The sequence below is a fragment of the Sparus aurata genome, chromosome 14 (assembly GCF_900880675.1).
Source record: "Sparus aurata chromosome 14, fSpaAur1.1, whole genome shotgun sequence".
In the NCBI taxonomy this organism is placed as follows: Eukaryota; Metazoa; Chordata; class Actinopteri; order Spariformes; family Sparidae; genus Sparus; species Sparus aurata.
The window spans coordinates 6364737-6392504 of record NC_044200.1 but is presented as its reverse complement, the minus strand read 5'-3'; the positions used below and the strand labels follow the sequence as shown (position 1 = coordinate 6392504).

General features: G+C 42.9%; 1 protein-coding gene across 12 annotated transcripts in view; it reads right to left on the bottom strand.

Moving 5' to 3' along the window:
* nav3 (neuron navigator 3) overlaps nt 1-27768 on the bottom strand; it is a 443539-nt gene that overhangs the window by 114232 nt on the left and 301539 nt on the right. For all 12 annotated transcript variants that reach the window (XM_030440425.1, XM_030440422.1, XM_030440427.1 and 9 more), the window contains 2 exons: nt 8963-9035; nt 797-971 (listed from right to left, as the gene is read on the bottom strand). In XM_030440425.1, coding sequence (XP_030296285.1) covers nt 797-971; nt 8963-9035 — 248 coding nt within the window. The remainder of the gene's footprint in view (nt 1-796; nt 972-8962; nt 9036-27768) is intronic.

The window sequence follows — 27768 nt, the reverse complement described above, 5'->3', positions numbered from 1 at the left end:
CAGTTTATGATTTGGTTGTGTTACGCTACGAGTGGCTAATGTAGCCTTGAGCTGCTAGCTTCAAGCAAAGATGAGAAGCAGGCTATGGATACTAAGAACAGGTGGTTGATACCACTCTCATATCTGTCCGTTAATCATAAAGCTGCCGCTAACAGCTATTTTATTTACATGTTATATCATCTTTAATACATACAAAAGTGTAGAAATGACAGTTTGCAGTATGGGAGGTAATGTTCTGGGGGAGGTGGCTGTCACTTGTAAAATGGCGAGGCTACCACTGTTAAAACTTAACTAAGCTAACAGGCTGCTAGCTGAGGCTTTACGTCTAATGGACAGATTTTTAGTGCTATCAGTCATCTAATTTATCCCTTACATCAACCAGAGATACAGTATTTCTATTTTCCCAACAATCTAAGGCTAGGACTCCATTAAAAAACGTAACGTCTCTCCTCTGCAGTCAGCCAGCTTGACTCTTTACTGTCAAAACTTACATATTGAGCTGATGCAGCAAAAGCACTAATGAGAAGCATTTACGGTGAAGGCTGTTAGTCATTTTCAACACCACCGAGAGGCGGTCGTATCCATCAAATTCCTGTTTGCAAAAGCTCTAACTGGACCTAATTAAGCATCCAAAGGCGATAAATCAGTGCAACCCCATCCCAACATGGATCCTAAAAAATAATTGGCCCGCTAATTCAAACCAGTGACATTGGTTTGCGTCTGTGACCTCTAGGCTACCTCTGCCCCAGAGGACACCCGAACTACTGGAAACACGACTAACTGAAGTGCAACCTACCTGGACTGCATCTCTTGTGTCTTGTGGCTGCTGCCGGACGGTGTGGTGCCGCTGGTCTGCTGGCTGAGCTCCACCAGGGACTGGTAGTACTGCTGCTGTTGCTGCTGCTGCTGCTTGTAGCGCGACAGGATGAAGAAGAGACCCAGGATGCTCTTCAGGTTGCCATTCCTGATCTCTGGAGGAACAAGACGGAAGGAAAAGTGTCAGCGCCTTCCTTTACGCTGTACTGCACCGTCATGTAAATACACCCTGTAGCCATAGATTACAGCATGTACAGTGAGGCAGCGTTACACTGCAGCTATTCTACAGGAGAACAGATGCATTTTCTTGGAATAAAGTCAGTTTAGAACGGGGCTGTGCAAAGCAGGGCCATACGGTTTGATTTGGCCTGCCAGATGGTTCTTGTAAAAAAGAGGAAAGTATGAAAAAAATATCATACGATTTGCTGTTCATGCTTTATTCTATTTTTTGTGAGATAAAAATGCTCTATAAATATGGAAGATCCCCTTTTTTTCATAATCCGAGCACAGCGTGCGGGAAGTCATCTTAATTAAGTGAACTTGCAACGGGGAAAAAAAGAATCAAGGAACTTGATTTAGTCATAAAGACAGGAGAGAAAACAATTTAAATCAGATACTAAAAACATTATCACCAGCATTGTTTTTTCCTCTCTTTTGCATCTAAAGGCTTCTGTACACTGTAGTAACATTTTGCATGTGCACAATACAATACACCAGGCGTTTGCTTTGGGGCTGTGGTTCACCATTAATCTTCAGTTTTGCCTCACCAAGGGAGAAAAATGGAACGTTTGTGTTCCAAAAGTGTTAGTTGTTTGTCTACAACTACAGCAGTGTCCTGTGAGGCTAAAAATGAATATTTTCCAGATCATTTATTTTATCTTTCAAACACTTAAAGTGAGCATATGTTGAATTCTTTCTTTTTTAAAAAGGCACTTGGGGATAGAGCTTAAGTGTAGCTGTAATTATACAATGACTTTAGCTGGTGTGTATATTAATACACTTTATATAATGCCGCAGAGTCATTTAGCTGTATTCAACATGAACTAACACAAATTAGGCCGACTGCTCAAAGAAGAACGACTTGTAATAGATCCAGACTAAATCATCACACAGCTGCTTAATTTAAGAAGTGAAGCTCAGCATGGGAACTTCTGGACTGATGTATTAGTCTGGTGTGAGCGCAAGTCTGAGGCCAAATAGCCAAAAATATACAATTCAATTCAATTCCAGTTCTGCTTTGGCCATGAAATGAGGAACTAGTGCAGCGGTGGGATGATAGCAGAAATGACACATTTCTCTGTTATGATAAAGTTGAAACCATCTAAAGGCATGAGATTGAAATGAAAAGTGATAACAAGTATGCTGGAGTTCACTATCTGAAAGTGAAATAAGCTACAAATAGCAGCACATTTAAGTGCAGGAAGAAAGATAAACCGCAGTGATCCAAAATATATTCATACTGGAAATGAACTCAAGGTAATGCATGAGAGTTAAAGAGATTATTTCCCTGTCCTGGGTACATGATCTCCAAGAAACTGCAGCCCTGCAGATAAAGTTACCTTTTAAATATGCTGAGCTGGCAACAGCAAGAAAGCTCCTAATCAAAGAGTAACTTTGACTGCGAGTTAATCTGATCCTCAACAGTTCCTGAGTTCATCTCCGATAAAACTTAAACAAATGCATCTCTCACTGACTCCTCCAGACACAGCCAAGAGGGGATTCAGCAGTCACAGAGGAGGAAGAATTGATCACTGTGGCTAACGCACCCATTTGTGAAATGGACTTTTCATATCAAACGCTCAGTGAGAGCTGGCACACACAGGCACAGGAAGGATGGCAGCGGCTGACGCAGGGCTTTTTGCTCGATTTTTCAATCTGGCGATGCTCAAACATTCTCCCCAGCCATCCATGGCTATGCTGTTTGGAGACTGTGAAAGTTGGAGAAGATTAATCTCTTGGGGGTGTTTTCCATTTTCTAACACCCAGGGGCAGTAATTTATACTGGGCCTCAGAGAGAAACTGAACAGCAGCATTTTCTGTGCTTAAGGGAGAAACAATGTTGCAGATTCAGCCGACCAAAGAGCCGCTGCGGAATGAAACTTGCAGCAACTGGTAAAAGTAATAGAAATAATAATGATGAGGAAACAGGGAAGAATAATACTTCATCGTTGCCAAAAGGGAAGTTGCCCTTGAGGTCAGGGTTGGCCGTATAGGAGTTTTTCTTACACAAAGAAACTTTAGCAGAGTGTGTGCTTGCGCCAAGCTTACATTACCAACTGGGCAATTCAGCAGCTGTTCCCCCAGAGCTTAAGCGTTATTGCTTTATGCTATTATATTTGAGAAATTGCTTGGCATGTGCACCACGGAAGCAGAGTATTAACTGGCATGATGAGGGCCTTCATGTTTTTTCTACAAAGTCCATTTATTCCTATGAGAACTTCGGGAGTAACGGACAGGAAACGAAGCTGGTGTGGAAATGTTACCTGATCTTAATGCCCTGTCTGGATGTCCCCATGTCAAAATTTCAATTTTCAGAGATTCCTCAATTCTGTCTTGTGCTTATATGTTGAAAAATCTTGCAGTACTTTCTTGTGCTTGATCAAATAAGCCACCACAAATCTTGAGCTAGGTAACGTTGGGGTAAAAAACCCCAAAATGGTTCAGTAATTTGTGAACGGTCTCCACATTGTACATTACAATCATTAGCATCATGTAGAGGTTCAATCAATGCTAACATAATTAGTGTTTACTGCTGACTATATAAAATATCTAGAGAATTTAAAGTCTGAACAGTGAAGCCTTAAACCTGCATTCTTTATAATGGTCAGCAGGAAGCAACGCAACTGGTTTCAAAAAGAAGTTTCTCGTAATGAAAGCTCGTAATGATAAGTGCTACCATGGCGATTGTCAATAAGAACAGAGGTGAAGCCAAGAGTGTGCACCCCAGCTCCACTTTTGTAAGTTCACACCAACTAACTTTGCAGCAGCAGTAGAAACATATGTATATCAAATGGCAAATGTGTTTGTTGTTGATCCACTATCATTTCGAGAACATGGAAAAGTAAAAAGACTTTTCTAAAAGAGCAGAGAACTGGTCCTGATACCGTCTCATGGGAGAGGTTCAACCCTGATACAACCTCTTCTATCCTCACTCTATCCATTAGCGTGCCCACTGTTGCTGTGCACAGATATAGTCCACTTAGAAATGTTTGCTAAAGTGGTGATGCATTTCTGGCTCTTTGGCACAAGAACATCAGGGTGCATGGTTAGCCAGGCATGATTTTGATGCCGAAAACCTGAGATCATGCCCCAGATGTGGTTAGGGATAGGCAACTGAAACATTTGTTAAAGGTTAGGGAACACTTGTGTGATTAAAAAGGTAAGATCACCAGTGCACAGATATGTTTCAGTGTAACATTCAGTGTAAACATTTCATCATTATGTTGAAATAAAATATACTATATACTTTCTTCTTGGCCATCAACTGTCTGCAGCTCAACTTGTCACCTGGCCAATGTTCTGTTAGTGTTTTCGTTGCATCCTTTCCTAGTTTCTGAGTGTTTTGGGAGCGGTAATGGCAGAGAAATGGATAGCTGGATTCTGTGCGACAGCAAGAGGACATTGGGAAAGCTCCCATTAGACATTTTTGTCAGCAATACAGGGCTAAAAGCAAGAGGGCTCTTGCTGCTAGCGGTGTAGAGGATAAGTGTTTTTGCTTGGCTCATGCTCAATGAAAATGTGCCTTTGCTTCTGGAGGCCTTTAAAGTGGTTGACGTGGTTTCATTCAATGTTTTTTTTTTTCTTTGTGTTTGGAGAGGTTAGTTCATGAGTCACAGAGGACTTTGGAGGAGGTGAAGGAAAGGTTTCATTACGGCCGGTTAATACAAAGAAGACGACCAGCATTTAAGCACTATTTATTATGTCTTTACCTACTTAATCAACCTGGGGTTTAGTCCTCAGACAACACATGTCCAGCCAAGGTCTCTCTTTTCAACTCCACAGCTGGTTAATGGCTTTGCTTCCGCTGTTGCCCTCAGCGTCTTTGTGTAAACTTGGTTTTAATGAATTCAATTTGGTTCCCAATTAACTTTTCAAACAGCCATTGTTCCACTTTTATGATTTGTGTTTCTAGCCCACTTCCTACTACAAAGTCAGCCATGTTTTGGAGCCAGAAAGCGTAGGCAACACACTGACATCCCCCTCGACCCAGACCTCACCTTCTGGTCAGAGAAACAGGGTGTACCCCTTGATGACCCAGCACAGGTGAGTGTTTAAGTAGCCTAGTGAAATCAGACCGATTTTTAACAACATTTGCACCCACTGAGATCAAGCAGAAGGGACTTTATTGCGGTGAGCAGGTCATACTGTAGGTTTCCCTCCAGCACTACAACGACCAATGGGAGCCCGTTCTGCTGAGGTCTCAGCTGCAGAAGCCCTGCAGTGGAAGGAGGCTTTAATGGCCTGTTGTAAGGACCCCTCACTGTAACCCATTATCAACTGCAGGAAATGTGTGTTTTGGAGCTTTACACCTATTTTTTAAAGGCTGGTACCGGTAGACAGAACTTCCTGTCGATAATTATCACATTTCAAGCAGTAAAACTTTTTTCTGTTGTTGGTTTTGATTACATTTTTTGTGCCGAGGGGTCAAGTGTGAGTTTGAGTTTGAGTGGGTGGAGCTTTTTTCTTCATAACAAGATCCAGAGTCTACAGCCACACTGGTGGCTCTGCTGTGCTTGTATGCTTGGAACTAAATACATGTCAACATGCCAATGTTTAAGTGGGTATTGTGTCAAAATATTAATTATTTGGGTGAAATGTCCACCTCATGCTTGAACTATGAAGCTAGAGGAAAATCCACCAAAGTTATTTAGTTTCATCATCTGGGAACCATGAATGATTTGACACAACATTATGCAAATTTATCCTGAGGATAGGTATACCTTCTGCTGAGATATAGGTATTTCCATAGATGTGAAACAAAATGTCGACCTGCAGGCAGTGATAGATGAAAAGTCAATCACCAAAGCCATTGGGGTTCATCTTCTGGGAACCATGAATGTCTATACAAAATTGAATTACAAGTCTGAAAATGGACTTTAATTCATGAGACCACTGCTCGTGTTCGGTGTGAAACCAAAAGTCAACAGTGACTTATTTTAACCAATGTAGCGAAGTCCTGTACAGAACTGCAGTTACGTACTTAACATAGGTTTGTTGTAGAACATACATAAAAAACTTAGTTGGCCAACTTGCTCATCATTAGTAATTCAGCATCAGTTGGTTCGTGCTCATTCCCCTGATCATGAGATTCTTATTATCTGGATTTTGATCGGTTGATGTACTAGTCTCAAACCCTGGGCAACATAGATCCAAAAGACTTTGGACTTTTCATTGCGGCCTATAACCTCCTTTAGCGGAAACATCTGAGGGGAGCCATAACTCTCTTCAACAAGATGAGTTTTTCCGGAACTTCGGTTTACGGCCTCCCACCAGAGAGATGCAAGGAGACTTCTAGAAAGGTTATTATAATAAGTAGGCTCTCTCAGGAAATGCGCCTGCATACACATCAAACATTCCACTTTGTTTTATTCCCATGCCTTGTAAAGATAATAAAGACTGCACATGCCAGCAAACAGAACCTGGAAATCCCTGGGCTGATTCAATTAGACATAAGAGGGCGGACGTGGCCATCCAATTCAACTCACAGCAGACACACACACACGCAGCACATGCAGAGTTAAGTCTTGAGAATGAGGCTGACAAAGGCAGAGAGTGAGTGAGAGAAATATAGACTGAGTGAAGGGAGTGATGAAACGCAGAAGCAACAGCGATGGGCAGAGTAACCCAATAGCCCATATATTTACAGATCCACTTTGAAATTCCAGGCCTAGCGAGTCACTTTGCTGTTTTTAGTGCAGTAGTGGGGGGGTGCGCTGAATTTAGAGCTGTCGGTCAGTGTGTCAGGCTGTCAGACTATTTCTGCTACTGGAGAGGTCAAGGGCACACTCGCCTCTTTAATGTTTAAAGAGGAGCAGCGACAACATGGGGTCCCGACGAGTACAGGTCCTAAATAACAGCTGGTGGAATTTTATGCTAGAATAATTGAGACATGCCTGTAGGTATGGGACTCTATGGGAAAAATCAGTCAAGGTGAATGGGTTTAGTTTTTTTGACCAAAAACGGCTGACATGTTGAGTTGTCACCAGTGGTTGACAACATGTGTCAAATCATCCAAACCTCTTGTTCTTCATGTAATCCTGCATGCTGGCAGCATTATGATATGCCACTGAGTTTTCCATTTCTCACTGTTGACACATGGTAAAGCGAAAGAGAAGCAGCAGATTAACATTTTATCCCTGTCTGGCGAAGCCCATGGACGTATCTCCATTTGAGGGATTTTTAAAGCAACAAAACGCAACTTGTTGTTGATCGTTGAGTCTGATCCCAAGACTGTCAAATACTGACGCTTTGGCATCTGACCTGAGCAGCCAACCAGTTAAAATGACTTCTAAAAGGCCCATTGTGTAGAATGTAGTGGCATCTAGTGGTGCAGATGCAGACTATGACCAACACACAACTTGTTCACCCTCCCCTACAATGGACACTTAAAAACATAAAAAAAATCCGTTGGGCCAGTGTTTGGTTTGTCCATTCTGGCCTACTGTAGAAACATGACAATGCAACATTGCGGACTCCGTGGAAGTGGGGGTCTCAGTAAATGTAATGGTCTCTCTCAGCCGGTTCTCCTATAATCTGTATATTTAATCTCACATCTATGTGCATTGAAAATGGTAGTCTGCCTTGGAAGACAAACAAAGCAAGCCTTTTAGAGGTCAGGTGATATAGTATAAAGATGAACAGAGGCTATGCACACAACAAGTCATGTTAGATGAATGAATTTTAAATAGTGATTTCAGTTTGTGTCCCCTGAATGGTCAGAATGTTTGTTTGTTTGACTTTTACCTTTTAAAAAGTCACAGTTTGGTTTGGTTCAGGCAACAAAACAGCTACTTGGTTGGGTTTAGGAATGGATCATGGTTCAGATTAAGATAACACATCAATTTTCACATTTTGCTCCAAATGGGTCGACCATCGATGATCAAAAAATTATACAGGTGACGAGACACTTGACGTAAGCTAAGAGAAAGCCCATCAGGCACACAACACTATATGTGATGCAGGACATTAGGGAACCATCCCAGATGAAATACAAAGACTTAAGACTTAAGGGAGATCTGTGGAAGAATACCCACTCCCTCTGTAGATATAAAAGGCTCTCCAACACAATAGACCTTTAAGATAAATAGACCCATTTCCATCAATAGTTTTCAAAGGAGAGCAACAATTAACTCTTTAGTTTAGGACATTCTAACTACTGTACCTTGACTCTACATTAAATGTACAGCAAGTCAGGTGTGTGCTGCAGTCTTCTAATGGGACACATCCCATGTTACAATGATACAGTGGCCTCGGACCACATCTGTTATATGTTTCTCTTTAGACTTCACAGAAGCTCCAGGCATGCATTGGAAATCAGACTACAGTTGAGTTCATTTATATACTTTGAGGGAATCTTGGGTTCCTCCTGCAGAGTAAATCTCAAGTGAAAAACAAAAATCGTGACATGTAGTCTGGAACCTGACTGTAATTTTAAACCCTGGCCTCGTGAGACAATTTTAGCTTATCATTCAATTTGGCCGGCAGTCATTCGGCACAGAGCGCTACTGTAGTCACGGCTGTCATGTAAGCCATGCACTGTGTACCCTGATGGTCGGGAGGCGAATCCCTCCCTGGAGTTTCTATCCTCCCACAATCCCCTTTGATGCCCTAATGATTGCCTACGCTGCCATAGTGAAAGCTGGAGATGGAGAAACTCTGCGCCCTGTCATGATACCGCCGTGGTAAATTCCATTGCTGTGAAGTATAATAGTATGTCTTGGAAATAGGTTTAAACCAGTTTTTTGAAGATATTTGGTGCTGTGAAGAAATGGAAAGCTACCCACAGAAGGTTGGGTGGCGCTGGAGCCAAATGAATTTTCCAGGTCCACCGATTAGAAATACAACAGGCAGATGCCTCTTCTGCTGCTCCACTGACTCAATTAAGCGTTCATCAGGCCTTGAATGGAGTATTGTTTATTCTTCTTACCTTCTGCTGAGAGCCCTTGTACATTCACTCCTCTGGCGTCCAGGAAACTGAGGCAAGCGTCCACATTCTCGATCTGCGGAGAGGACGGCACACGGTCAGCACAAAGGACAGGCGCAGCAAGAATGCGACCATACTTAACATTCAATGAGCCTAAATGTCTCGGGCCAGAGGGCTCAGAGGACTGAGACGATCAGCATTATTACCCATAAAGCACGTCATTGTGTGGTTATTACCCGACCCCCGCTCGACCCATGCACCCGGCTGCGTGACTTACTGACCACACTGTGTCGCCACCTACACAGCCCGAGGATGCAGCCTCATTTGGCGTGTCACACACATGACACATACATCTACACTGGCAATAATAAGTACAGACAGACACAAATATACAGTAGATCCACATCCACATCCACATCCACACACATTTGTACATAAACACTGGGTGTGTAGGTCAATGTGCCCCGCTTGAGGCCTTTCACAGAACAGTCAACAACTGTCACCCCTGCAAACTGCCATTAGTTTCACAAAGGCCCAGTGAGATTGTAGTTATTAGGGGGATTTTTGCATTCCTTGACAGTGGCTAACGGGTGGCTGCATTAGCATGGTGGCCGACTGCCAACGCCCCTCAGGAGGTCCGTTATGACGAAGTCAAAGGTCGGAGCGCTCCGCTTCAGCGCAGTGTGCCAAGGCCACACAAAGGGCAGGATGGGCAACTCAGCCAGACGTCCAGCGGGGCAATGATGATTCATGAGCTGTAACTCCCCTCAGCTCTCTAAATCTTTCTCTCTCTCTCTCTTTATATTTAATGCTCTCTGCATCTCTCTATTAGTGAGAGACTTTGTAGAACCAGAATAATGAGTCATATCTGCACACAGTCCGTTTGGATCCTTGCTGATTCTTCTCTAACTCCCACTGAGCTGAACTTTATTGTTCCCCATGGCTTCATAATGTGCACTTCTGTGACATTTTATTCTACTGAGAGATTTAGCTCTCTCTTAATGTACAGACAGCCAGAGAACATTGGTAGTTTTGTAACGTTTTTCCTCTCATTCTGTAGTTGGAACAAGCTTGGAACAGTATATGTGAACGTAGAATATATGCTTGGCATTAATGTTTGCCAAGAAAACGACTACGATTATTTCAGCAATCGCCCCTTAAAATAACGTCTGTTTACACTCAGTGACAAAGCAGGATTACTTTAATTGTCAAGTAGTCATATTAACCCAAACCACGATATTTAAATTCCTCAGCTAAGAACGTATTTTAATCTGAAACCCTATCATATGGTTTCTGTGCCTGGACCCATCCTCATTTTAACCCAGAGCACGCATGTTACGTCAAGTTATCTTTTGTTACGTTACCTCGCCTTACATTATGTATACGTTTTAGTTATTTTTTCTAGGTCCATAAACAAATCAGTGTTGACTTTTGGTTTCACACCAGTCTCCTTGGAGAAAGTCCTGTGTTTTTTGACAGATCCATCAACCATAACCTTAACTGTACTGCACTTTGTATTTGTTTTCCACAGAGCAAGTGTGTGGCAACAGACATGTTGGCACACACTGAAGATCTAACTATGTCAGCGTCGCCAAAAGAGCGCAGTTGAACAACACTGCAGTAGTGAAATGGCCGATTTAAGTCGGCTGCTCACTTCTCACTGACTTTGTAAACTTGCGAGTTTTGACATCTACTTCACGGGAAACAGGATTAGTGACTACGCATCCTCAGCACCGGCAGTTGTTGAAGAGGAGCACCGCCCTCCTCCATCACTTTCCCTCCACAGACTGATATGTTTACATTGGTTGTATCAACAGGGAGTCCTGTGCGACCAGAAGTCACACACGGAGCTTCTCCATCTGCCCGACACAGCTCACAACCTCCTACTTCCCTACACCACACACATTCCCGCAGCAGGCGCCCAACGCCCTCACATGTGGGTTTCCACATTCTTCTCGAAACATGCTGCACACACAGGCCGACACATGTGTGCCCGCTGCTCGCCTGTTTGATTATCCCACACAAACTCTCAGAAGTTTGTACTGCGGAGCGACATGTGCAGAGCAGCGTTTGCGAATACCTCTGTATTAATTAGACTGATCACAATGAAGGACGACATTTAATCAGCAATTTTTGCATGATAACAGTCTACTTTTTTTTTTTTTTTGTACTAATTTGACTCCTTCAGTTGCAAATATTTATGACAAAAAGGCTTGGGAGTCCTTGCTGTCGCATTTGGCATCTGCTCGGTAGCCGATGTGTGTGTTCATGTGTGTGTTTGAAGGCTGGTTTAATAGATGATAAAGACAAAACGGAGAGAACTCATAAACACGCAGTAAATCTCTTTTGTTGGACACATCTCTTTTAACGGCATCGCCGGTGAAACCCGTGCCTTCTTCTCCTTCTGAGCCCTCCACTGACACCCCGACCAGAAAGCCTGAGGCTTTTAGACAAAACCGCTGTTTGTTTTGCGTCCGCCTTAACTCCAAAATGACGTAAACAAGCGGAATAATGATTGAAGGCGTTGATGACGGCCGGGGCATTAATGTTCCGCAGGGTTCTGGCGATGTTTAACTGCTAGTTTGGTGGGCTGTTTGGCTTTGTGGCATCCTGTAACAGCCTCTCAAGAAACCGACATCATTTATTTTTCCGACGCGGGCTGGCATCAGTCGGAGCCGCATAAGCCATTAAAAGCAATTTGGAAAGGGACATTTTTGATGAGGCGCACTTCACCCAATCGCGGAGCACTTAGAGCAGGAAAAGGGGAGCGTGTTTTGAGGAGTGACGGGGAGTGCACATGTGCGACACGTACAGTGGGAAGGAAACTTGTCACCGAGCCGAGAAGAATAACGAGTAGGAGTTGTTAATTTTCCGCGATAATCAGTTTTGATTAGGTTACGTTTCATTCACAGGGCCTCAGTACAAATCCAAACATCACGTTCCAACTCACACAGGCAGCAGAGTGGAATAAAACTTGGCCACGGCTGGATGATGACACTCGGCTTGCAGATTACAAAACCGCATTCCCTGCTTCAACCTGTCCTCTGCAGTCTCCTCTAAAATCACTCAGGAGTCTGCATTAGTGCTTTAAGAGAGGTGTAGAGATTGAATGAAAAGATAAAGGAAGAGCAAAACTAAATGTCTTTTCGTATCCATTACTTCTCTGTCTCAAAACAGGAAGTGACTTTGCAGGAAGGTCACAGAAGGCACCCAGGTTAGCACTGACTATAAGTGTTTGTTAAGGTTAAGTTGACAATCAGATCCAAAACATGTATGCTAGTTAAAAAGCACTGGTTTAGAACTGGAGTTGGACCTCTGGTGCTGCAAAGTGGCCGCCTGCTGCTTCTCACACTTGGAACGAGTGAAATGCAGAACACAAATTCATGAAAGAAATGTATCGATGGAGATCAATGAATGTTTACTTTACTTAAACGAAACCTCCTCCATGATAACTGAGCAACTGTATCTTCTGAAGCTGGCTATGAGATGTCGGCAAAAGCTTTGGGAGCACCAGGTGAGAGGACCCTGAGGTGAGAAATCACTCTTTCAGAGGTCAAGATCACCATCAAGGATCATACCAGTGGTTTTCTGCCAACAAATATCAAATGCATATACAGTTTTAGATCTTAGAATTTGATCTATCTGTACTTAAACTGCATAAATGCCCAGTGATATGGTATTTTTGACTAATATAAATGCAGTCTGACTTTGATTGATTGATTTACTTTACATAACTACAGAGTGATGAATGGAAGCATATGCCGGCTTGAAACCGTAGGAAACACATAAAATTGGTTTATTATGATTTATGTATACATAAACATTCAAAATCACTTGTATGGTACTTTATGTTTGTATTTTAACATAAAATTCCATTTACTGCTAACAGTGAAAAAAAAGCCCAATTAAATTGCTTTCCTTTCCCTCAGAGTCGCAACTCAGGACAAAAATTGATTCTGGTTGCTCATTAAGTGTGTTAACAGATCATTATGACACCAGGCTGTAGACAAAATAACATTGTGAAAGTGAGATGTGCAGAAAAACCAATCTGAACGCTGATGGTGTCACTGTTCTATTGCAATTAATATGTGCAATCAACATTTACTCATAATGATAAGTTGAAGCGAAAACCGTGTCTTTTGCTGTTTAAGTGTGCTTTGGCTTCAGTGGAATGACAAGACAAGTTGAACAGTGACTTTTTGTTTTTGGACCATATATTTGAAGTTTTTGGCTTTCATCAAAAGACCAGACAAGACTCTTTACTGTTAAAATTGCATGGACATGGACATTAACATATTTTGCCAATGTCTACAGCAGAGTTGCAGCACTTACAGTGTATTTTGAAATTCTTTCCACTCCTGGTAGAAAGTGAGACTCGGTGAGGCACGCAATGAGACAGTGGCTACATCTGCCGGTTTGCAGCTTAATTCCCTCACGTGCCTCCTCTGTGTGCTGTGGCATGTTGGGGCCTCTCCAAAGGCATCAAGTGACTGATGTATGATGGCTGGAATTGGAAAGTGTTATCCCTCAGATGCAACTGTCAAATACAAATGGGCCAACACCTTAATTACAACTTCCTGCAGGATAGAAAACAACCTCCTTCAGGACGGGACTGGAAAACCAGGCGTTAGCGCTTTACAGCGCACGAGCTCAGCTGAATAATTGAAGGGTTATAGCCCAAAATGCTACATCTCAACTGGAAAAATACACGCCACCTTAAATCCCTAAGTCAGTATTTCAACAACAGTGATGACTCAGGCTTCACAAACAGAACGATTTCGTGAGTTTGTCTTGGGATGACTCAGTTGCTTCGAGTTTTTCTTTCCAGTTGGTTTTACTTCCAAACCAGTGATTATTCTCTCAATGTTGTCAGTGTTTATTAATATATTTTACACCCACATGAACACTGTGCTCAGATCTTGTCCTGGTGGGTGGAACCTGAATCACCCGTGGGGGTCAGGGACACTGCGAGCTGCGGGTTCCTCAAGGAAACCAAAACAGCGAGGGGCTGATCGGCTTCTGAAGCATCTCCTCAGACTTCTTTTGCTTAAGGCAGAAATCAAAGCCTGGTGATAAGTCAGGGGAATCAAAATCAAAATCCAATCAAAATCCTTCAAACCTCTTTGTCGTCGTTTTAAGCCTTTCTCCCGGCAGATCAAAATCAATAGCAGTTAAAGCTGACAAAAATGAGTTTTGCCTCAGACACCCCTGCATCAAAGTTTGCTTTATTCTTCCATTCAGTGCACATGGCAGCATGTTGAGAAGATGAATTCTCACTTTTTGTACCTATTAATTCCTCTTGGCACTTGAAACCTAATGAGGCAGAGCTCATCACTCATGCCAAGGCTTTTTACAGCCAGAGTATGCTTTATTAATCATCGCCGCTGAGCTGAGCTGCTTCAAAAGCCAAACATTTACACGCAGACACAGCCAAGTCCCCTTGGTTCACTTGTATCCCAAAGGTTTTGAAGCCATAAGGTGAGAATCATTTGTTTATCTGCCTGAATACCTGAAGGACATGGCAGCTTAGAGTTCTTCGATACACAATGTAAGGCCTTCTTTTTTCGCCAGACAAACCGCCTCTCTCATTGTCCATCACCTCTCTGTCAACTCCCCTCTTCAGTCTGGGGTCTGACACTTGGGCTTCCACCGGTCTCGCCTGAAACACTCCATTGATTCCTCTTTCACCGTGCCCGATCACTCTCGGTGGGTCCGAAGCAGACAGCCGCTGACAGACGATGAATCAGAAAGAATCAAATGAGACGGCGCTTTGGAGCCGATGGACAGAGGGGAGGCTGGGTTAAAGGATCCTGTCTGATAATCCAGGGATCATTGCTCATCATGTCAGAATCCAGAGTAAGGCACATTTTCCTCATCTGGAATCAGCTGAAGAAATATATATATATATATATATTTTTTGCAATATTGATTTACGGTGGCAGACCCAATAATCGCCTGGCCTGAGTGAAATCTCGGCTGAAAGCTGAGGATCTGGCTTACCCTAAAATCTTTGAAAAAGAGGTTACGCTCATTTTTAGAAACACCAAGAGCGTAAGACCTCCCACTGAACCCTCGCACATCCAGATTTATCTGGCCCGCTCAGGCTCAGACAGTCAGTGTTTGCCTTCAGAGCAGCCTAAATGTTATGAAACGGAGCACCATAAAACTTTTTCTAACACATGAAAAACCAAACGAAAATGATTCAATTCAAGTAGCCGAAGCTTCGGAGACAAAACAATCCCCGAGCTGATTTCTATCACACCGTACCTCATATTCATGTTAACAAAACAATAATTTCCTTTAAGGGTTCCACTGGCTGTGACGCCCCTCGCTCCTGCAGACACGACTATGCTAGCTCGGTCAGCATATAAACACTCATGATGTATAATCACCAGGATCTGCATGGCAACACATGCCTATATCCATGCATTTCTCAATTATATATGGGGGTTAGATTGCAGATGTTTACAGCATCAAATAACTTGGAGGGCCTCCATGTGGCTTTTGCGCATCTGCTGCACAGACAGTGTGTGCGTCCACATGTGCCGGGAGGCTGTGTGTGGACGTGTGGCGGAGAAAGAGAGACACAGGGACTGTCAAACAAGGACTTTTTATGGATGACAAAGACTAACAAGCACCTCATTCATCTCTGGGTTAATCTCTATAAATCCTTCGTCACTGCTCTAATCAGATCTCATTATTGCTTCTGATGATGAAGTCTTAAAAAAAAAAAAAAAAAAAAAAAAGTGAAATGATGCAAAGCACATGCAAAACCTGCCTTTGTTGTGACTTAATCTGTCCCCCTTTTTCTGTCTCTGTTCTGCATTTCATTGTCTTTCATTTCATTTTAAGCTGAGCTACGGTAGAATCGTGTGTAATTTACACTATGTGTCATCACGGATGTGCATTTAAAGGGGTATTTCAAGGGGGAAATTTAGCGACGTGCTTGCAGGAGATTAAGCGACTCATGAGAGACAGATTTTAAAAGTGTGGTCAAAGTCGACGCGGCAGAGGCCGAGATGTCTTGACTTTTAGTTCTCAAGTTTTCGTAGAGCTCCATCTGGATCCTACATTTCCCATAATGCAGCTCAACAGTGTTCTCGTTAGGCAGTGACCGTCACATAAGTGCCCACAAATCTCAATTCCACAGGACTGCAACACAGGCTCTCGGTTACAAATGTTTAGTCACTATGTCAGATCAGGTAAACACTGATGACATCATCTGAGTTATTTTTTCTAAAACGTTGGAGGGCTTACTCAAGAGACACAGAATATATTACAGTATTAACCTTTCAGCATGAGTCCTCTGAACAAGATAAGACAGAACTTCATTAATCGTGAGGAAAATTGCAGTGATCACTCGGCATTCTGACTGTCAAACTGAACCTCCTCGGTTTACTTGGTGAGGTGCCTCTGTAAAGGGGTACTTTAGCTACTTTTACTGGATTTTACTTCCATATCATTGTTACATCTACTGTAAGATTACATTTGGAAAAGAATGGTCAAAAATAAAAGCAGCAAAAGTTGAGGTATCTTGACTTTTAGTATGGGTCAAGCCCCAAAACCACTGGATCCTACATTTCCCATAATGCAATTAAAGGTCTCTGTTAACAACAATTGCTGTCTTTTTCTGTTTTTTCCTCCTCCAGAGCCACAGAAGACAGGAAACAACTACTGTCACAGACTGTTTTTACAGACTTTTCACTTGACTTTGCAAAAAAGCCACTGACATGTACAAATCAGTGGATTGCCCCTTTAAGGTAAAATATGTCAAACAACTGGAAGACTGATGAATCTCGCTTTAGCTCCATTCAGCTGATGGATTTGTAAGTAAATTCACAGCTGAAGGAAGATGTAGAGGCGTTGTTATTCATCATCCTAGCAGGGTACATTTAAGTAATTAGCAGAGGAGGATGAATGAGCGGAGGATGTTTGTCAGGGGCCAGAAGACCACGATAACTATTTCTTGATGGCTTTTTAAATCCCAGCGGTACTCGGCTGTCTTCCGTCTCATCGTCGCGTACGCGCTGTTACAATCGTGTTCTGCATAGGTAGACATCACTGACATGATGGATGGCATTACTGTCGACAGGCGACAAATTCTGGCTGTCAGTCCGTCTGAGGCCGTTCGTCCCAAAAGGGTTCACAGAGGTTGAGCTGCTGACTCCTCAGGCATTTGTTTGCATGACCTGCCGACCAGCTATGAAGCAAGGTGAGCAATACCGCCATGGACCTGCTGCTTCTTTTTGGGATTTCAACCTTTTCTTTTTAACTATACTGGTTAAAAGTAACGCCTACTGAATTGATGACACTGAAAGAGAAGACGACATTTTCATCGACGTCTGTATTCTTGCCGTTATCGGCAAAATCATTTGTTACGTCTCTGGAGGATAGATGGATACAGACGCAGAAGAATGCAGGTGTTAGCTTAAAGGGACACCTCACCCAAAAATCAAACTGACATATAACTCTCGTTATACTCGATACGTGACCTTGTCGGAACTATTCTCCTCTGTATCACCGCGCAGATAGAGGCGTGCACATGCTCGCTGACGAAAGGGCTAGCTAGTTCGCTCACTAAGCTTGCTAACGTTACAGCTCGGTGTAATTTGATAGACAGAAAAAATAGTTCCAAAACGAAACCGCTTACAACGACGTCTGATTCATCTTGGCCAATATCTCTAATATCGCCAGCTCAGCAAAAAGCCCCCTAGTGGAATACGTAATGAAAAATCAGCGTGGGAGATTCCCGGTGGAGCTTTTTTTTTTTTTTTTTTTTTTTGGCAGTATACAGATAAAAGGTAATATATGAGGCCAATTTAATGAACATTATTGGCTGTCTCAATCAACGTATCTGCCTGAAACTGTCATGAGCCATTATAAGACAGAGAACTGAATCAGGGGGTTGATGTGGAGTTAAGACTTGTGTGAAAAATAATCAACCGTCACATGAATCTTTTGTCTCGGGGTGGTGAACGGAGTGCTCATGCAAAGGGAGCTATAATTTGCTGCAAATGTTTTTTAGGCCACTGCAGTCACTTAGCATTTTCATTGTCTGACATTGTCTCCCCGTCTCTCGCTCTCTCCCTCTTAACCTGGCTGTGGTCTCTCACCCTCTGTGGGTGTCCGATAAAACAGCGCTGCAGATTTTACAGCAGCTTTTCCCAGATGTTAAACGCCAGATACAGTTTCCTCTGCTGCAATTGTCGGTCAGCAGTGATAAATCAGGTGCAGCGGCTGGTCGCAGACATGTATTTTCCCCCCTCTTCCCTTGTTTTCGACGTCGAGAGTCTTTTAGCTCCTTTCGTCCCTTCGGTTTAGTATAAAGCTTTGGTGATACACAAAAAACATCTGCGCGTACTCTGACGTCTGAAAGCTTAGACAATTCTGCAGCCGGATTTTGCGGTATTAAAAAAAAAAATTGATCTAAACCAAAGTCATGAACTTTGACTTTTTTCCCAACTCACAAAAACACAGTTGTCTTTTTTCTCTTCGTAGAGCATCGCAAACTACAAGCCTCTTTTTGTTCGGGCTGGCAGGGAACGGAGTGACGCTCAGTGATCACTCGCAGCCGTGACACTTGCCATGTCACGGCTGCGGGTGGCTGGGGAGGGTGCCAGGCGGGTCGGGTTCACTGAGGGCAGGGAGGCACGAGAGGGAGGCTAACGGCACTGGCCGGGAATGAGCTGCTCGTAGATCCTTGGGCGAACGCGAATCAATATCATAGGAGGAAGAGAGACGGGGGATAAAGAAGGAGGGAGAATTCTGCCGAACTCTGAGGAGCTACGACAGAGGGAATATGTGAAAAGGCTTATTGATTTATACTTCATTACATTCTCCAAAAACAAGAGAAGATTCAGGATAACCAAGAGAGACTGCAGCTGGTGCGTTGCGGTCAGACAAACTGAGCGGGATCAAAGGTTAGCAGCCCTTCACTGGGACGGTTTTAACAAGCCGGCTCTTTGCTCCCTTAACAGAACATCTGCCGATGTCGTTCAGCTATAATGAGTGATTAAAAGCTTCCAATTGAGCTACAAGTGAGCCCGTAACGAGCCCCCGGATGCTCCGTTCACGCTGCTAAACTGGCTAACATGTAAGAGGGTCAACCTGTGCACCAGAACACACACCTCTTGTCATAAAAAAAAAAAAAAAACACACACACACTGGCGCCTGCAGAGGAACAAAGAGAAAAAGGAAACGGACCCCAAAGAAGCCTCACAAATGTCGCGGAGAGTTGTTCACACAGTGTGTCACACAGAGCGGCGAGGAGTTTGAGCACAACAGCTGCCGGGCCACTTGAGCAGGCATACAATAAAAAAAACTGGATCACACTCTTAAGTCCTTGGCGCTGGTTCCAGACGCTCCAATCTGTGGCATCACACATCCACCGTGCACACGCAAGACATCTTTTTCTTTTTGACTCACTGCGTATACTGTGTTGAAAGCATGACAAACGCGTGTTGGTCCAAACGAGACACGCGAACGCACTGCAAATTATCTCGTTTTCAATATGTATCTGAAATATGACAGACCTACAAGACAGACATGCAAAAAAATGCGTCATACGTGTTTATCACATATCTACCCAAATTGATGGTACAATAAAGTATCAAAAATAACAAAACAAAACACAGTAACCTTGAAAAAAAGTATGAATTTCTCCTGATTTGAAGATTGTTCGAAACCTTTGGGATAATGTTAGTACACAACTCAATAATCATTATATTTGCCTAGTTGTTTTTAATGATTTCCACGCAGAAATCTTACATACGTGAGCTATCATTAGGAGATACATTGCTGCCAACCAGACAAAAAGTCCAACATTCACGCTCCCATAAGCTGTGTTTTTGGTTTCCACTAGTTCCAGAGAAAATGATCCGGCTCTTTAGCTGCTAAATACTCCACCATGTTCATCAGCTAGCTGCTAACTTTGCCTGTCTGCCATTTGGCACTGGGCATGTAGTGTACACTGTGTTTGTGTTTGACTTGTTTGTCCTGTTTTTTTTTTCCCCTGGAAACAGATGCTGTGTATGGATTTGACACTTCTGTCCTTTATGGTAATGAATGTTTTAGACAAGATTTTTCACAGCCTAGAGTCTGCCTTAAAAGGATTTTGTTTTGTTGCTGCCTCAGCAGGCATTTCTCACTCTCTTTCACTTGCCAGATATTCCATCTCTCGAGGGATTTGAACTTAAAACCTCCCGTTCAGAAGCTCACCTCTACACTATCCAGTCATGCAGACTGTGAACAAGAAGAGGGAATGAATTATAACTCTGGTATAGTTTCAGCCGTCTAAACTGGCCATCTGCCTCTGCCCTCCTTAGACCACTTGCTGCCAAATGCTGCTCATGCACAATGACATCAGGGATGTTTCAGAGGCCCAGAGTTCCCATCATCCGTTTGTCGGTGTATTTCCAGACCAACTGACTCTCATAATAGGTGAGTCGTCTGACAGCCAGGACTGGTATGCTCAAATTAACCACCTGAGGAATAGTGTCACACAGATGCCAGTTGGTTGGCCTTGCAGGAACCCAGGCCAGCGACTCAAATTAGGAACACGATCAATTAGAAGCAGAGATTAATAGTGAGCTGTGCTGATGATAGAGCGTCAGGCCGGCGAAGATGATACTACTGAGTGGCTCGTGTCGTGTGTCCTCTTGTCTGGCGGGTGTGCGGGCTGCCAACAGATGGGGACCAGATGAAACTGCCGGGCTTTTATGGTCTCCAAGAAACCCTAGACTCAATTAGGCCTCAAAGGCAGCAAGTCCAAATGTGTTTCTGAGGCCAAAATACTGAGCTGTGTGACTTCTCTAGTTTAAGTAGAAATTTGTAATCACTTGCTGATCACATGAGTTTGGTAAGTTTGGTTTAGTGGAAAGACTCTAAGTCACCCACTTCAGAGATAAACCATTGCCCTTTTTTTCAGTTCTGATCCAATTCAGATATCATGGTGAATTGGAATACCAACCAACAGAGGCAGTGGTTGGATTCACAACTTCACAAATTCTGTCCCGTTTAGGCTCTGTGATGTTTGATGTTTGATTCAGGGTTTGGATTTTGGAGGTTGGTTTAGACCTCACATCTATTTTTCACTTGCAACACAACATTTACTTGCCCTGGATATGCATCACTGTCGAGCCCTGCGTAGCATTAGCATCCACAGCTACTAGCTAACATTGTTGTTAGCACCAGGGGGATAGAAAACAACATCAGACAATGGAGTCTGGACTGGTACATGAATCAATGACATCAATCTAATATCTGATGAGTCACTCTCGGCAGTATCAGCACCTGATTATGATGTTGGATTGGATCGGTCCCATCTCTACTAAGTTATCTCAACAATTATTGATTGGATTGCCATGAAAGTTAGAGACATTCATGTCTCCCTGGGTTGAATCCTAATGACTTTAGTGATCCTCAAATCATTTATCCTGAGGACTAATTTGTCTAATTCTTTGGTTTACAACCAGATACTTGTAGAACAAATGTTCCCTTTAGACTATTTCCCTTCTCTCCTTGTTGTGGCAATTCTCTGCACTGCAATGTATCTTGAAATACATTGTGCACATAAATTTGACAAACTATCACCACTTCACACAAATAATCTCTCGATGTAAATCATCAATTAGAGAAATTACACTCACAAATCAAACTGGATTGGTCATGAGCCAGAGCTACAAACAGCTGATCTAAATACGCTCCATGACACACTTTAAAACCCAATACCACGAATGAAAAGCAAGAAAAACGGTGTGATTTTAAAGTGGTGAGCCGTTTGATGTAATCTCTCCTGCTCTGACCTGCACAGCCACAGGCTGACAGAATCTCTGCGTTTTTGCATTTCTGTAAGATTCTGACAAGTGTTTGTTTTTCTCCTGAAATCCTTTGCTGAGGTCGCTTGAAGCTCAACACACAAGCACGTACACACACCCAGAAAGTGAAACTGCACAGTCATCCGTATTGCAAGGGAAGCGCTCTGTGGTTTGCTAATGATGTCTGTCTATAATGAGGAGGATTAGTGTAGCGAGGCTTTAATATTTTCTGCTGAATGGGCCTCTTCTGCCGTCCCTCGTCTGCCGTTCTTGTGTTCGAGCATGATTCTTCTGGGGAATGAAGAAGAAAAAAAAAAAAAACCTTTGCTCCATTCAAAAACCTGGGTGAGCATCTAATTCCTTTGGATGTCTGTACAATTACGGGGAAACTGCACTGTCAGAGGGCGTGAGGGGTTACACGGCGGAGGGATTGCAGAGTGTGACGCGAGGTGTGTGAGACGTTTGAGGGCTTCGCAAAGACACTGTGTGAGATCCTTAATCCACGGGAGGCATTTATAGTTTACATCATATCATATGTTTATACAAAATCCTAAAATAAGAAGAGGGTCAAATCCATGCAGACAATAAAGACAATTAAGACCAAACTAAGAGAAGAAGACAAACAAATTGGGTGTATGTGACACTCTTCTTCCTCTGATGACCCTTCTGTCTGTATTCCAACGTGCCTCACATCACTCTTTAGCCACTGAATCAAATCAATGTCGTACGTCTTTTTGATCTATTGTCACGAAGCTGAAAATAACCAAAGAGACCTTTTCAACTCAGTGGAAAAGAAGCAAAAGCAGACTCAAATCTCCTCTGTGTTGAAAGCCCCTCACCCTATCGCCACACTCCTGTCACCCCCTATTCTCATCACCTTTGCTGGCTTCCTTGGCGGTTTGCGGATGATTCCTTCTGGGACCAAACATGTGGTCGGGTGGGTGGGGGGGTGGTACTGCTTCTATAGAAAAGCCCCGCTCTCAATTTCAGAAACAAATTCCCAGCAATCACGAGTTCCTACACCAATAAATCCAACCTAACTATTCCACGAAACACTGCAGCCACAAGCCCTTCTGGGAAGAACGTGCATGGCCACGACTTTGACCGCTCTGACCACTGGGACCGCCGGGCCTCAAATGTGAGGAATCCCATTTGAATTAACAATGTAAATGTTTCACAAGCCTACACGGAATGCAAAATCTTCCATTACTGAAAGTAGCTACTGCACAGCAGAAAGGTAGGGGCTCCTGCACTTTTGTTCTGGCCTCAAGAGAAACACCAAGAAAAGAATTAAAAGTAGTAAGATGAGGATTGGGGGGATCTAAGAGAGGATCAACAAGCTATTAGTTAAAGGCTTAAAGTGCAACTATAGCTTCTTTTTTTATAGCATTATTTTCGGTCTAAGCTTAAGAGGAGGATCAAGGGACCGCATTTAAAAAGCTGTGACATTTTTTCAGTCACACATTAGCAATAAAGTTACCAAAGGCTGACGATTTAGTATTAATAGAGCATGCCCGCACACTATAAATGCAGGATTTCATCGTACACTGTAGCAGTAAAGAGATCGAAGGTCAGACTCTTTTACATATTGTTCTTGATGAGAGCAAATTAGAGCAAGTAGAGGAGAGAAAACGAGGAAAGGGCATCTATTAATTCACAACTCTACTGCTCTTTGCTATTCCATCCCATGGGCACTCTGAGGAGTCAGAGGCGGTACCCTTTGGCTTTATAATAATCAGGACTAAGTATTCAGGGGCCAGTTGAACGCAGGAAGTGGCTTGCCGAGTTCAAAGAAAGGAAATGAGGAGATTCTGTAGCTTGATCTGATCAGGTACGGCAGAGAGAATGGCACTCAGTAGAGTGCATACCTCCACCAACCAACCAACCAACAAACCATAAAACAAACCAACCAACCAACCAACCAACAAACAGACATGGGTGAAAACATAATCCTTATATGTGGAGGTAAATATTACCAGTGACTCCAGTGATAAATGCAACTGATACGAATCAACTTTGGAAGGGAAACAGGAAGTCAAAGGAATTGGCTGCCGTTGGCCGACATTTCTGAAGAGCCTTCGCAGACTTTTGTTGGCAGTCACTCTTACAGATTGTCCACGCATCGGCCAAGTTTTTCTGTTGGATTAGCCTTGCAGGAAACGCTAGCTCATCAACTGACTTGTGGATCTCTTGCATTGTGAACACGGCTTTAGACAAACAGAGCGCATTATGGATGTAGATTAGCTGAAAAGCTTGCAGATGCTGGTGCCGTTCTGAGCTCTGCTCGTCAGCTTCCAGCAGCTGCTCAGTTGGCCTCTGTCCATCCTCCAGACCGGCAGCGACCCACCACTTAGAGGAACAGCCTTGTGACTGCGGGATCACCGTTTCAAGTCCCAAATGGGGAAAAATCTGTGCAGAGGAAGTAAATCAGACTCATCTGCCCCTCCACTGACAGCTGCTGCTACTGTGATGTCTCTGGCCAAGGCGTTTAAGCTCCAGGTGCTAGGTGGCCATTGGCAAGTTTCCAAAAATCACAGCTCGTGTTGTCAATATGAAGCCAAAAGTAAAAAAAAAAAGAAAGAAAAAGAAAAGTCAGTATAGGGTAAATGTTGTCAGTAAATAACTAAAGTTTCAGATTGATATTAGTGCTCAAACCCGTGGGATAAACGAGCCAAACAAAGTACATGGAGAGTCATTTGTTCTTGTGTCATCACCTCGATCTCCTGGGTTTAGTTTGGCTCATCTCATAGGGCCAAGTGAAAAAAAACAACCCATTATTGCATTTTAGTTCTGCTCTGCTCCATGTTCACATTGACTTTTTACAAATGAACCAAGAGCCGTAAGCATTCAGTTACATGGATTCAGTGGTCGGGGAGTTTGGCAACTGTCATCCTGCATCATCGAATTTTGGTGACTTACAGGCAGTCATGCTGCATTTTATGGTGCCTAATGTTCGTTTTTATTCCCTCTGTGTCACCAAGAGTTCACAGAGACATAACTGACTTTGAGCTTGGATAGTAGAGACTGCAACTCAGCTTCATTTTATGAATAATCATAACCAAAAACATGAGGAAAAAGAGGTTTCTTTTACCGTAACAGAGATAGTTACTGCACGGTCACTAACTTTTATTTCTTTTTTAACGAGGAACTGCCAACATAAATGGAGTAGAAAATTAACTTTTGCTTTTTTTCATTTATTAAAGATATAAAATGTTCTTTCTGCATCAAAATGACTGAAAGGGACTAGACCTTTGTTCTTTGTATGTCTATACACAGAGAAATCTGTCATTGCACTAGCCAACGTTTTAGGAGTGAGGTAGAGGTCGCTGAATAAGACAAAACTCAACGTGAGTTCAGTGAGAATTTCATCAGCGATGGTGGTTGACCAGTGAAGACAACAACTCCCATGATCCCATGCCCTTCATGAAGTCATCAAAACACATTTGGTTTCAACCCCTATCAGCGGCAGTAACATATTTTGCTCAAATGCTACCGTGGTCACCAAATATCCGGCAAAAATACTTACTGTGCTCATACAGATCGACTTTAAGATCTCAAACTGAGCATGCGAGGTGTGAAAGCACATTTAGCCCTCTTCTCTTTACACTACACAACCAACTTAGATATCAAAACCCCATTACACGCATACAGCTCAGAAGGTTTGAGTCCTGCACCTGTGCTATAAATCAACTTTCTGCTGTTCATTATTTTTTGTCTGATGCAAACTCAGAGCTGGCGTTTCTTCAAAGCAACTCCTTCATGAACTCTTCCTTTCACCTTCCACTGCATAACGCTTTGATTTTTCTATGCAGTATTTGTGCGAGCTTCTACATCTTTGTGGCCGTTATGTGTACGTCAGTGTGTGGCCGTCAGATGTTTCCTTCCCTTTGTGCCCACACCATAAGCAACTGTGCTTCCTCAAAACTTTAGATTCCCAAGCTGTGGTCAGAGCAGGTGTTGGCTCAATGGGCTTAGTAAGTCACTGAGACAAAGAGCTGAACAACACACACACAAACACAGCCACACACGGAGGTCGCTGGCATATCGAGCCACATGCTTGCAGCGCTGCTCGCAGCTCGCCCTTAGTGACCAGTGCGTCAGTCTGGACTCAGCTGTCTTGGCCAGGACCACAATCACGTAATCTGACAATAAATAAATAAATACAAGCTCAGAAGTTTATCTTCCCACTGCCGGTTTTGACACATTGAACTCACACAGTGACATTAAGAGGTTACCGGGTTCAAACGACTTTAGGTTTTCTTCCTTCCTGGTTGTTTAATGTTGTTTTTCTAATAGAGTGCACATTCTGCTTCCATTACAGCTGCACCCACCACAGAGGGAAAAAAAATAAAACAGCTGAATACTGTGCTGAGTAAAAGCCAGTGGTAAAATACATTGTGCGACATTCCTGTGATGGGACACTGTTGAAAAGGTTCCTTGATTTCCCTCGGACGCCCCCAGAGAGTTTATCTAATCCACTGAATTCCCTATTAATTAGCAGAAACACTGAAACACTGATGTAGACTCGGACGAGACAGAAAAAAAATGGTCCAATAAAGGCAAAACCGCAGTACAGTAAGCAAGCAAGTCAGAACAGCTCTAACAAAGACGGACACACAAAGACACACGCCGTCACGAACAAACGTACTCCTCGCCCACACTGTCTTACTAAGAAAGCACGGCGAAGCAGCTTTAGTCACTTTTAATGGCAGGAGGGCAAATGCCAGGGCAAACCAAACACTGCATAAACACTTAGTCAACTCTAGTTAAAGTGAGGGGTAATTATCTCACAGTGACGACAATCAGCGGTTATACAGACCGTCGTCTCATTAACGGAGGGGAAAACGACACTGCCAGCATCGCCCGGCCGCATGGCAGCCAGACACACACACACGATTGAAAACGGCACAGTAAGTTAAATATGTGAGGGTCTGAACATGAACAGCTCCACTGGGTGTTTGTACAAGTGGCCATGATGTAACTACTGTCATCACCATCTTTTTCACTGACAAATTTCACATCATCACTACAGTCTTTGACTATTCTTAAATTTGCTCTCTACTGACCATCGAACGCTGCGATCACTTCAACCATATAAAGATAAATCTGTGAACGGTGTTTGTTCCCATGTGAGGGTGCATGGCAGGTGGTGAACAACAATGTATTCAGGTCAACACTTTTCATTACATGAATAATATCTGGCCTGGTTGAGTGACATTAAACTGATAAACTAATAAATATGTCACACTTTAATACTTGAGGTGTAGATACGTGCATCTACTTTCTATGATGAGGGAGCTTTCTCCACTGGCTCCCAGCTAGGACGCTGTGATAATGATGCCTTCTCTAATTAGCATCAGAATCAGAAAAATACTTAAATGATATCTCCAAGGGGTTGGTAAAGTTATTCCTTCTAGAATATGGTAAAGTGGAAATTATAAGAAACTATTAAACAGAGTATGTCAATAAACATAGATAAAATACGAATGGCACAGAGTGCATACCTCTACCAAGGCCTAACATTCCTCTCATATATACCCACTGACAGACACCAGACACCTAAATACACCTTTTTATTTCGCAAAAGAAAACACTCCTGGATCCGTACTCATACTACACTGTGACTCAAGCGTGGATTATACTGAGCAATACTGAAATATAATAACAACAATTTACAGTACTATGGTGCAGTACACTGGAGTAACTGCAGAGTCAAATAATCGCTAAAACAACATGAGTATAATTGCACAATAATGTACCGCATTTAAATATTGCACAAAATTCTACAGTTATGAAGTATTGAACACTTCTATTATAGTCCGTACCGCTCAGATCAAATATAATCTTTGCTTCCATTTGAAATACTGGATAGCTTTGGGCCTCCAACCGCAAATTCAAAATCATCTGAGAGGTTTCAAGGGGGAACTGCTAACAACTCTTTGTAATGTGACAAGGTTCCCCAATTTCTTTTTTAAAGCTCTCCATATGTATTTC